The sequence below is a fragment of the Cervus canadensis genome, chromosome 10 (assembly GCF_019320065.1).
Source record: "Cervus canadensis isolate Bull #8, Minnesota chromosome 10, ASM1932006v1, whole genome shotgun sequence".
Lineage (NCBI taxonomy): Eukaryota > Metazoa > Chordata > Mammalia > Artiodactyla > Cervidae > Cervus > Cervus canadensis.
In genome coordinates this window covers 63,394,431-63,404,756 of record NC_057395.1, presented here as the reverse complement: position 1 = coordinate 63,404,756, position 10,326 = coordinate 63,394,431, and the positions used below count along the sequence as shown (strand labels likewise).

The 10,326-nt window shown below is 54.4% G+C and overlaps 1 protein-coding gene across 1 annotated transcript; it reads left to right on the top strand.

Annotated features, from left to right (window-relative positions):
- Window positions 1–2,595: 2,595 nt before the first annotated feature.
- FAM83C (family with sequence similarity 83 member C) lies at window positions 2,596–9,644 on the top strand. Its single transcript, XM_043479503.1, has 4 exons — window positions 2,596–3,260; window positions 5,650–5,817; window positions 6,000–6,124; window positions 6,945–9,644. Exons 1-4 carry the CDS (start codon window positions 2,790–2,792, stop codon window positions 8,380–8,382), a joined length of 2,202 nt encoding a protein of 733 aa, XP_043335438.1. The 5' UTR covers window positions 2,596–2,789; the 3' UTR covers window positions 8,383–9,644.
- Window positions 9,645–10,326: the final 682 nt, after the last annotated feature.

The window sequence follows — 10,326 nt, the reverse complement described above, 5'->3', positions numbered from 1 at the left end:
GGAGCCCTGAGTCTTAACCACTGGACACCCAGGGAAGTCCCAGCAATAAAGTATTTTAAAATTAAGATATGTATTTTTTTAGACATAATGCCATTATTGCACACAATGGACTACAATGTAGTGTAAACATAACTTCTGTATGCACTGGAAAGCCAAAAAATGTGTGTGATTCACTTTATTGAGATATTTGCTTTATTATAGTGGTCTGTAATAAATGGTCCGAACTCAAAATATCTCTGAGGCATTTCTGTATATGTTGAGCCATGTGAAATGTGAAATTGCCAATATTCAGTGTTTTTTTTACTTACAGAAATGGAATCTAATACAAACATGGGCATGGAGGGAAATATAAAAAAAATACAGAGCCAAATTTTTACACCCGTGTTCAAGCAGCATTATTCACAGTAGCCAAAAGGCGAAAACAATTCAAGTGTCTATCAGTGGGTGAATGGATAAACAATGTGGTATGTACACACAATGGAATATTATTCAACCTTAAAACAGAAGGAATTCTGTCACACATGGTCGAACATCAGTGAACCTTGAGGATATTATGCTAGGTGAAATACGCCAGTCATAAAAAGAGAAAGACTGTATGATTCCACTTACATGAGATACCTAGAGTAGTCAAATTCATAGAGTTAGAAAGTAGAGTGGTGGGGAACGTCCCTGCCTGTCCAGTGGCTAAGATGCTGCCTTCCCAATACACGGGGCCTGAGTTCGATCCCTGGTCAGGGAACTAGATCCCACATGCCACAACTAAGACCTGGTGCAGACAAAAAAATTAAAAATGAGAAAAAAAGAAAGTAGAGTGATGACTATCAGGGGCTGGAAGAGAGAGAGGAAGGTACTAAGACTCTTATAGAGACAGAGTTTAAGTTGTGGAAGATGGAAAAAGTTCTGGCGATGGATGGTGGTGATAGCTACATACCAGTGTGAGTGAACCACTGAACTACATACTTAAAAACAGTTAAGATGAAGGACTTCTCTGGGAATTCAGTGGCTAAGACTCTGGCTCCCAATGCAGAGGCCCTGGGTTTCATCCCTGGTCAGGGAACTAGATCCCATGTGCCACAACTAAGACCCTGGTGCAGTCAAATATATTTTAAAATGTAAATTAAAAAAAAAAAAACCTTTAAGATGCTAAACTTTATGTTAATTAAAAGTAATTTTTAAAAAGAGCCCAAAATATGTGTCATCAGGTAGATATATACATACCGAGGGATAAACCACAGAAACTCAACAACACTGAAATATGCCTGCTCCCCTCCCAATGGTGCTTCTCTGACCCAGATAAGGCCCCTGCTCCCCGCTCAACAGATCTGGAGATAAGGCCCTAATGAAGGCCCCGCCACCCTGGCTACCCCCACAGCTTATTACCCTCCCACGGTCTGGCTCTGCTTACTCACCCCCACCCCTCACTCAGCCTCCCCACCTCCAGGGAAGGGCCGCCTTTAATTTTTTTGGCCGCACAGCATGGCACGCAGGATCTTAGTTCTGCAACCAGGGATCAAACCTGTGCCCTGTGGACACAGAGGAACCTGTGTCTGGTCTGGGCATGACCTCAGACCAGTTGAAGCAAGTGCAGCCAGCACTAAACAGGGTCATGAGACATGACCTGAGGTCTCCTGCTGTCCTGGCCATCCTCATTGGACCTTGTCCCTCGCAGAAAGGTGGTGCCTCGGGCTGGCACTGTGACCACTGCGACCACTCCCGCCCGGCCTGCCTCCCCAGTGAGCTGCCATCTGCTGACTACTTTTCTCCAGCACAAGGCCTCTCACCCTGCTCCTGAGGGCTCTGGGACTTCGGCCCTTGATGGTGGCAGAAAACAGAAACTTGCCTCCAGAACTGTTTGCCTCTGAACCATGCAACGTGTGCCCTGATCCTCTCAAACGACTTTCTCATAACTATTAAAAATTTTTAAATTTTATTTATTTTTGAATGTGCTGGGTCTTCGTTGCTTAGCATGAGCTTTCTCTAGTTGAGGCGAGCGGGGGCTACTCTAACTGCGGTGCTCCGGCTTCTCATTGTGCTCCTGCTGTGGAGCAATGGCTCTAAGCGCACGGGCTTCAGTAGGTGCAACCCACAGGCTCGGTAGTTACTGCTTGTGGGCTCTAGAGCACAGGCTCAGTAGTTAATGGCTCATGGGCTTAGTTGCTCCGTGGCACGTGGAATCTTCTGGACCAGGGATTGAACCCATGTCCCCTGCATGGGCAGGCAGATTCTCATTCACTGAGCCACAGGAGAAGCCCATAATCATTTAATATCCAGCCCCTGAGGAGGGTTCGCGTTAGAGTTAGGGTCTGGCCCTACTGGGTCAAGAACTTTCCCGGAGTTGAGCTTGTTGGAAACAGCCATCTGAACAGAATTTTTCCGGAGTGGGACAGCATTTTTCACCGGGACTCTGGAAGATCAGGGTTTGGAGGAAGCTGTTGGAGCCTGGTGGGGAAGGAGCAGGTGATGCTGGGGTGGGGCTGAGGGGGGTGGGGAAGGAGAGTGTGCTGAGGGCCTGCCTTTCCCTAGGCGGGCGAGTCCCAACAGCAGGGAGACAGGTGAGGCTGACCCGACAGGTTCCTGAGGCCAGGGGCAAAGGGGTGGAGCGTGGCTCTGACAAAGGGTGACAGCAGGCCCGGGGCCCTGCACACAGAGCAGGCGGGGCGGCAGGCAGGCCCGCTGGGATTTTCTTCCTGCCGTGGCCAGCCCAGGGTGCAGGCCATGGAGCCCGCTGGAGGGTGAGAGGAGCCGGTGGGCAGGCGTGTTCGGAGGCCCGGGGCCTGGGGGCCCAGGGCATGGCGGGGCCCCTGAGGAGCCGGGTGGACGAGCTGAAGCGACCCTGGTGGCGGCAGAGCTCCCCGCTGGTGCTGCAGCACAGCGAGGTGGCCCGGCTGGCGGCCGACGCCCTCCTGGAGCGGGGCGAGGATGCCTACCTGCGAGTCATCTCCGAGGAGCGGGAGCTGCCCTTCCTGAGTGCCCTGGACATGGACTACATGACCAGCCACACACATGGGGGCCCGGAGCTCGGCGAGGCCCAGGGACCCGAGGCCTTGGGGCCTGACCGCCTCAGCCTGCACTCTGAAGTCACCTCGGGCACTTACTTCCCCCTGGCCTCCGACATAGACCCTCCGGACCTGGACCTGGGTTGGCCTGAGGTGCCACATGCCACGGGCTTCAGCCCCACGCAGGCTGTGGTCCACTTCCAGCGGGACAAAGCCAAGAGCATCAAGGACCTTCTGCGTTTCCTCTTCAGCCAGGCCCGCACGGTAAGGGCCCCATCTCTTCAGACACCCATTTCACAGATGTGGAAACTGAGGCCCAGGGAGGCAAAGGGACCAGTGCGCAAGGCCACCCAGCAGCTTGGGGGCAGCACTGGGACAAGAACCTCTGTCCCCTATCAAGTCACAAGGTCCTAGAGGTTTTATTTACTTTGGTAATCCCTTGGCGGGCTTCCCTGGTGGCTTAGATGGTAAAGAATCTGCCTGCAATGCGGGAGACCTGGGTTCGATCCCTGGGTTGGGAAGATCCCCTGGAGGAGGGAAAGGCAACCCACTCCAATATTCTTGCCTGAGAAATCCCATGGACAGAGGAGCCTCATGGGGTACAGTCCACGGGGTTGCAAAGAGTCAGACACAGCTGAGCGACTAAGCACAGCATAGCACAATCCCTTGGCATTCAGGGACATTATGGATAAGCTTAGAACAGGGATGGGCCTCAGAGACACCACAAACACCCTGAAAACAGGTGCAAAGGAGTGCTCATTGCAGAGAGGAATCCTCTCTCTTTTGGGGGAGAGGGTCCATGGCTTCCATCAGATTCTCAGAAAGATCTATGATCCCAAGACAAAGAGCCCCAACCTCGGTGAGCATCTGAGCCACCCCCTTGACTTACAGAGGAGGAAACTCAGGCCAGGAAGGGGATGGGGCTCATTCAGGGAGGTCCAGTCCGTTGGTGAAATGGAGCCAGGGCTCAGGGAGAGGAAAGACGTCTGGACTCAGGCCCCCGAGACCCAGGCACAGCCCTGATGTATGGCCCCGACCACGCCTCGCCCCTTGTGTACCGTGTCCCGCTGGCCTGAATCAGGGGAAGGGGCACTGGAGCCCGGGCCTCTACTTGGTCCTGAGGTCTGGGCTTTTAGCTCTGCACCCAAAGGACGGAGGAGGGGAGGCTGCTGGGCTCAGGGATGGGGAGCAGGGGCTCAAGAGAAAGGGAGATGGGGGAGGGCAGGTAGGGGTGCTAGTGCTGGGAAGACTGTAGCTAGACTAGCACAGCCTCACTCCTGGAGCCCAGACCACTGACTCAGGAGGCAGGGGGATGAATCAGATGACCCCAGGCAGGGCTGGAGGCAGGTTAGCCCCGATGCCCTGGCTAGGGGAGCAGCCTGTAGGGAACCCACTGCAAATGTTAGGAGCCAGCATGCTGGGACCTACCGGGACCTCCAGAGCCTCCCTGGCAAGTCTCCCTACACCCCAGGCAGGGGAGGGCAGGGCCTGATTGGTAGCTGGAGTGGGGTTATTAGTGAGAGGCTGCTGTCATCACTTCTGCCCCTTTGATCTTTCTTGCTTGTCCTCCCCCGCCAGCCCCCATCACCATTCCTGGCCAGACCTGTGCCATGGACCAGGGCATCCCTCAGTGCTTTGGTTCCTCACATCTAGACCCTCTGCCTCTGGGCCAGGAGCCAGGCTTCCACTCTGGGCTATCACTGACTCTTGGTGACCTTACAAAGTGCTTCCTATCCCCATGGCCCAAGGTCCTTGTTTGTTAAGGAAGCAGCAGGAAAGGATCATTTATTGAGCTTTGGTTGTGTGTTGAGGCTTTCCACGTTTGATTCTCCACAACTCAGAGAGGTAGCTATCATTATCTCCATTTAACAGATGAGGAAGTCGAGGCACCCAGAGGTGAAGGAACTCGCTCAAGGCTGTGTCACTAGGAAGTAGCAGACTGCAGGTTTGAACCCAGTTCTGTTTGGCTCCAGAACTGGAGTGCTCTGCTCTGCACCTGCTGCCTCTCAACCTGGAGGACTGGGAGGGGAGGTTCTCACAGCGGACAGTGAGCAGAAAACTTGGTCCCAGTTGGTGTGGGTGGAAAAGGTCACAGCAACCTCTGCAGCTTCACAGAGGAACAGATGGGTCTGGCAAAGGGCACCGAAGACCCCAGTCATTGCCTGCAGCTCTGAGCCATGACAAGGGAGCCTCAGAGTCACAGAGTGACAGCTGGAGCTAGTGGGGGGGGCGGTAGTATGAGGGGCTGGCCTGGGAACTGGGGTCTGGGTTCTGCTTCTGACTCTTTCCCTCTCTGGGCATCAGTCCTCACCTGTGTAGAGTAGACTGGTACAGTTGATCCATGGACCTCTTTGAGATTCTGACAACAGATAAACTGTCCTTAGAAAAATGCACACAAAAACTTTCAAACATCCAATAAATCAATTAAAAAAAAAAAACCCACAAACCCTTCAAACAGCCTTCTGGGCTTCAAGACAGTGAAACCTCCCTCTTTCTAAGTCAAGAAGCCCCAGGCCGGGGCTAAAAGTTCCACTAAAAGCTCCCAGTTCAGATGGTCTCGTGGGCTCTGGTCTCCTGCTTTTCAGTTCAGTGCCTGTTTCCTGGGATCTAGCCCCTGCCCCTTGGCAGGGCTGAGCTCCCCCTCCCTCCCCAGGTGGTGGCTATCGTGATGGACATATTCACCGACATGGAGCTTCTGTGTGACCTCATGGAGGCCTCGGGCCGGCGTGGTGTCCCTGTCTACCTGCTCCTGGCTCAGGAGCACCTGAGGCACTTCCTGGAGATGTGCTACAAGATGGACCTCAACGGAGGGCACCTGCTGGTCAGCGAGGGATGGGGCAGGAGCCGGGGCATGGGGTGGGGTGGTCCATGAGCACTGGGAGTCAATGGGAGGGGGGCTGGGTTCTCTTAGCTCTTTCTGGTCGGAGACTCCATGGGATTTAGACATGGCTTGAGCCCCGATCTCTCAAGGTCACCCCCAACCCCCTTCCCTCCTTGGCTCAGAACATGCGTGTACGGAGCACGTGTGGGGACACATATTGCAGCAAGGCAGGCCGCCGCTTCACGGGGCAGGCCCTGGAGAAGTTCGTCATCATCGACTGTGAGCAGGTGGTAGCAGGCAGCTACAGGTGAGTGAGTGGGATGGGGGGTGGTGCACCTGGGGCTGGGCCATGGGCTGGTGAGGCTACCTAGGAGCTGGCAGCTTTGAATTGCCCTTCCTTCATTCATCCTTTCCAATATGGACTGAGCAGCCGCCTAATGTCAGGCATGGTGCAGGGCCCAGGGACCAGTGTGGGGAGCAAGAGAGCCCCAGGCTGGGCCCTGGAGACACTCCCCCTGTGGTAGGATTACTTTAATGCCCTGGCACAGAAAATATTGTTGTTGTTGTTTAGTTGCCAACTTGTGTCCGACTCTTTGCGACCCCATGGACTATAGCCCGCCAGGCTGCTCTGTCCACAGGCTTCTCCAGGCAAGAATACTGGAGTGGGTTGCCATTTCCTTCTCCAGGGGAATCTTCCTGACCCAGGGATTGAACCCGTGTCTCCTGTCTTGGCAAGCGGATTCTTTACTGCTGAGCCACCAGGGAAGCCTAGAAAATATTGGTGTTGGCCAAAAAGTTCATTCAGGCTTTCCCATACCAGTCTATGGAAAAACCTGAATGAACTTTCTGGTCAACCAATAACCCTTGCACCTTGGAACTGGAGGGACTTCAGGGAACCTAGCCCTCGGTCCATTTTACAGATGGGGAAGTTGAGGCCACAATGGGAAACTGTGTGTCCAAGTCCACTAAACCAAGCAGCACAGACTCTGGAGTCAGAGCTCTGCCCCTCACCTGGGCCCTCGCGGTGGTCGTGGTGGTAGTGGTTTTATCTCCCTCCCCTGGTTGTGACTCCTGCCTGGTCCCAAGGGCCTTCACTTTGCCTCCTGACCCTAACTCTCTGCCCCCAGCTTCACCTGGCTTTGCAGCCAGGCCCATACGAGCATGGTGCTGCAGCTGAGGGGCCGCATTGTGGAAGACTTTGACCGGGAGTTTCGCTGTCTTTATGCTGAGTCCCGGCCGGTGGAGGGATTCTGTGGAGGTGAAGATCCCCCATCCCCCAGGGCACCGTGCCCTCCCCCAGTGGCCTTGGCTTTTGGGCCAGGAGTCCCCAGCACCACATCCTCATCACCCTCCAGCACCAGCCTCAGCAGCATCAAACGCTCACCTCGCATAGGCCACTCATACCTTGCTCTACCAGGAGGTGGTAACCGCACTGACATGGGTGTGGGGTCCTCATCCCCCGGCCCTACCCGCTGTGAGGCTGATGGCCAGCCCTCCCTGCAACGCCAGCTGTCAGACCCTAACCATGGCCCACTGCTAGGGCCCTACAGGGCCAACCTGAGCAAGCTGGGGGCATCCCCCTGGTGCCAGTCTTCCCCTGCCCTCAACCACAATAGCACCAGCCCCGTGACCCTGGCAGGGGGTTCACCTCTGCTTGCTTGCTCTCGCCCTCTCCTCCCCTTTCCCTGGAGTGTCTCAGCTCTGCCCCGGTTCCCAGAGAACGGGGTCCCAGGAAGCCAGGAGCCTAGCCCCTCACGAGGCCGCTGGGTACCCAGCACAGCCCTGGAGACACTGGAGGAGAACAAGGCGTCTCTGAGTCAGAGCCATGGCCAGCTGGATCTCCTTGGTCCCTTCCCCAGAGCACGAGAAGCAGGAGGCCCTGATTTGGGGGTGGGCCGCAACTCAGGCTCTCTTTGGCCTGGTGATCAGGCCCCAGAGGACAGGAGGTTGGCCCCAAATCAGAGATATAACCAACTGGATTTCCTGTCCCAGGCCCAGGCTGCCAGGGGACCCCCTGAGTCAGGCTCACCCAAGGTTGGCAATTGGACCCCAGAGGACAAGAGGCTGTCTGCAAACCACAGCCATGGCCAACTGGACCTCCTGGTGCAGTCCCCGCAGGCTGGGGGCTCCAGAGTGCCCCCTGAAGCCAACTCCCCAGCCAGCGCTGGCAAGCAGGGTCCAGATGAACGACGGCAGACCCTGGGCCACAGCCAGCTGGACCTCATCACAAAGTTTGGTCCATTCCCGGGTGAGGGGCCTGGGCCCAGTGAACTCCCTAGGCCGAGCCCTGCTCAAAAGGCTGGAGTGGACTTGGGGGAGGAGAAGCGGCGGACGCTGGGCCACAGCCAGCTGGACCTCATCACCAAGTATCATCAGTTGCAGGGCACCAGGCAGGGACCCGAGCCCGGCCTCTCTGGGGGCCCTGCGGGTGGCCATCGCAATGGCAACAGCAATGGCCTATCTGAGGATGAGAAACGGCGGACCCTGGGTCATAGCAAACTGGACCTCATCACTAAGTACAACAAGTCCAAGTTCAAGTTGCTCCGAAGCCGCTTTGAGACCTAGTCATGCTCCCAGAAAGGGACATCTCTGTCTTCCACCTACTGTGACCAGATTTGTTCAGGTCCCAGACTCTGGGAGGGGGAAGCTCAGGTAGGAACTATATGGGGAGAGGGATCTAGAAGCCCAGGTTAGACATTCCCTGGGCTTGGGATTCTTGTTCATATATGCACATGCACACACACGGGAAAATGAAATTTACAGTTACCGGGCACCTGCCACTTGTCACTGTGCTGGGCCCTCCGTACTGGTTACTTCTCATCATTCATCCTCACTCACAATATCCTACAAGACAGATTCTGGTAGGTATACAATTCTAGGACCATAGGTATCATCTTCCCTATAATATAAATATGGAAGCTGAGATCTAGCGAGTTTGATGACTTTCTTGGAATCAGGTCCAAATAACTGACAGGGGCTCAAATCTTTATTTCTTACGATTTTGTTTTTGCACAGATGGGACACACAATATCAATAGTTCCCATGTCCTCATACACACAAAATCCATATATCACAGAGGTGCCCCAAATACCTGCACAATGTACACTACACACTGACAGGGTTCACACCCACAGACACGGTCCATGTGATAAACCACAACACTCAGGATTCTAGCTGTAGGTGCTCAATGAATGTCACTTGGCTAAATGAATCCAGTACACATTCGGTGCACACTGTAGACCCCTCAGGATCCACAGACTATAAATGTGCACATAACCACACACACACACATACACACTCATGGACATGCATGTACCATCCAGTAACTTTTTGTACCTAAAGCTGTGTATCCAGTCCTGTGCTGGACACACAACAGGGCTCCCAGTCCCTGGAAAATAAGGATTCAGTGCAAAAATCATTGGTGTTTCTAATGAAAGGCTAACCAGTGACAGAAGGTGGTAGAGAATGAAGGCCAGAGAGTGGTGGTGATGATGGAGTGCTGAGAAAAGTTTCTTAGAGGAGGCAACCTTTGAGCCAAACCTTGACAGGTGGGAAGGACTTGGATAGGTGGAGGTGAGATTTACAGGAATTCCTGGGAGAGGGAACCAGGTGAAGAGAGACCAGGGAGAGGACTGAGGGAGTGGGTCTGAGATGAACCGAGGAGGATGGAGAGGACACAGATGCTCAGATTCTAACACACACACACACAATCATCTTGCTCAGTGTCGCCAGAAGTATACGCTGTCAGATGTGGGTCCCTCTCCTGAGTTGTGGCCTGCTTGGGAGTGTATTTGTGATACAAATCAATAAAAGTAGACAAGCTTGGATTTAGTGGCTGCCTGGTGTATCCTGAGAAGGCTGAGTTACGACTATGCAGGTGAGGACAAGGGAAGGGCACCATTCGGGCCTTTCCCTGGAGGAAAGTGGATGGCTGTAGGAGGGTGGGGGTGGCAGGGGGCCGGGTAGGAAAGGGGCTCCAAGCTTCCCTCTGCTCTTACTGAGAGTGACATCCTGAGAGACCCTGGGCTTTTGTTCAAAGTGTGGGCCAAGTTCATCTGTCCACCAAAGCATGTCTCTTGACTGCCACCATTTGTGGGTGGGGTGGGACGGGGGCAGAAATTGCCCTGCTGAGTGTGATCAAGCCTATGCAAAGGGCACAAGTGGAAGCCATCAGCCCCCAGACCCTTGCCCACTCTGGACGCCCCCCCTTCCCCGCCCCCCGACACTCTGCTTCATCCACCATCCTCTCTCCAATACCTTCTTCAGTACGATGATTTCCTTTACTTCTCTGGCTGTGCCTCCTCCTCCAGCCTCTGTCACTTCTCACTCCTCCCTAATGGACACCTTCTCCATGAATGACCTCATCCACCCCAGGTTTCGGCCCCACATCTCAGCCCTTCAGTCTCCCCTGGGCTCCATATTCGGCCTGGAAATCTGTCCCGTACCTTACTCTGTCCCTCACCTCCCCTACACCTTCTCTTCCTCCCAGGCTTAACTTCAATAAATGTA

Bases quoted from the DNA above. Each gene is read 5' to 3' on its own strand.
- FAM83C (XM_043479503.1), top strand. From the start codon at position 2,790: ATGGCGGGGCCCCTGAGGAGCCGGGTGGACGAGCTGAAGCGACCCTGG. The intron at 3,261-5,649 runs GTAAGGGCCCCA...CTCCCTCCCCAG, and splicing joins TCTTCAGCCAGGCCCGCACG to GTGGTGGCTATCGTGATGGA. The intron at 5,818-5,999 runs GTCAGCGAGGGA...TCCTTGGCTCAG, and splicing joins TCAACGGAGGGCACCTGCTG to AACATGCGTGTACGGAGCAC.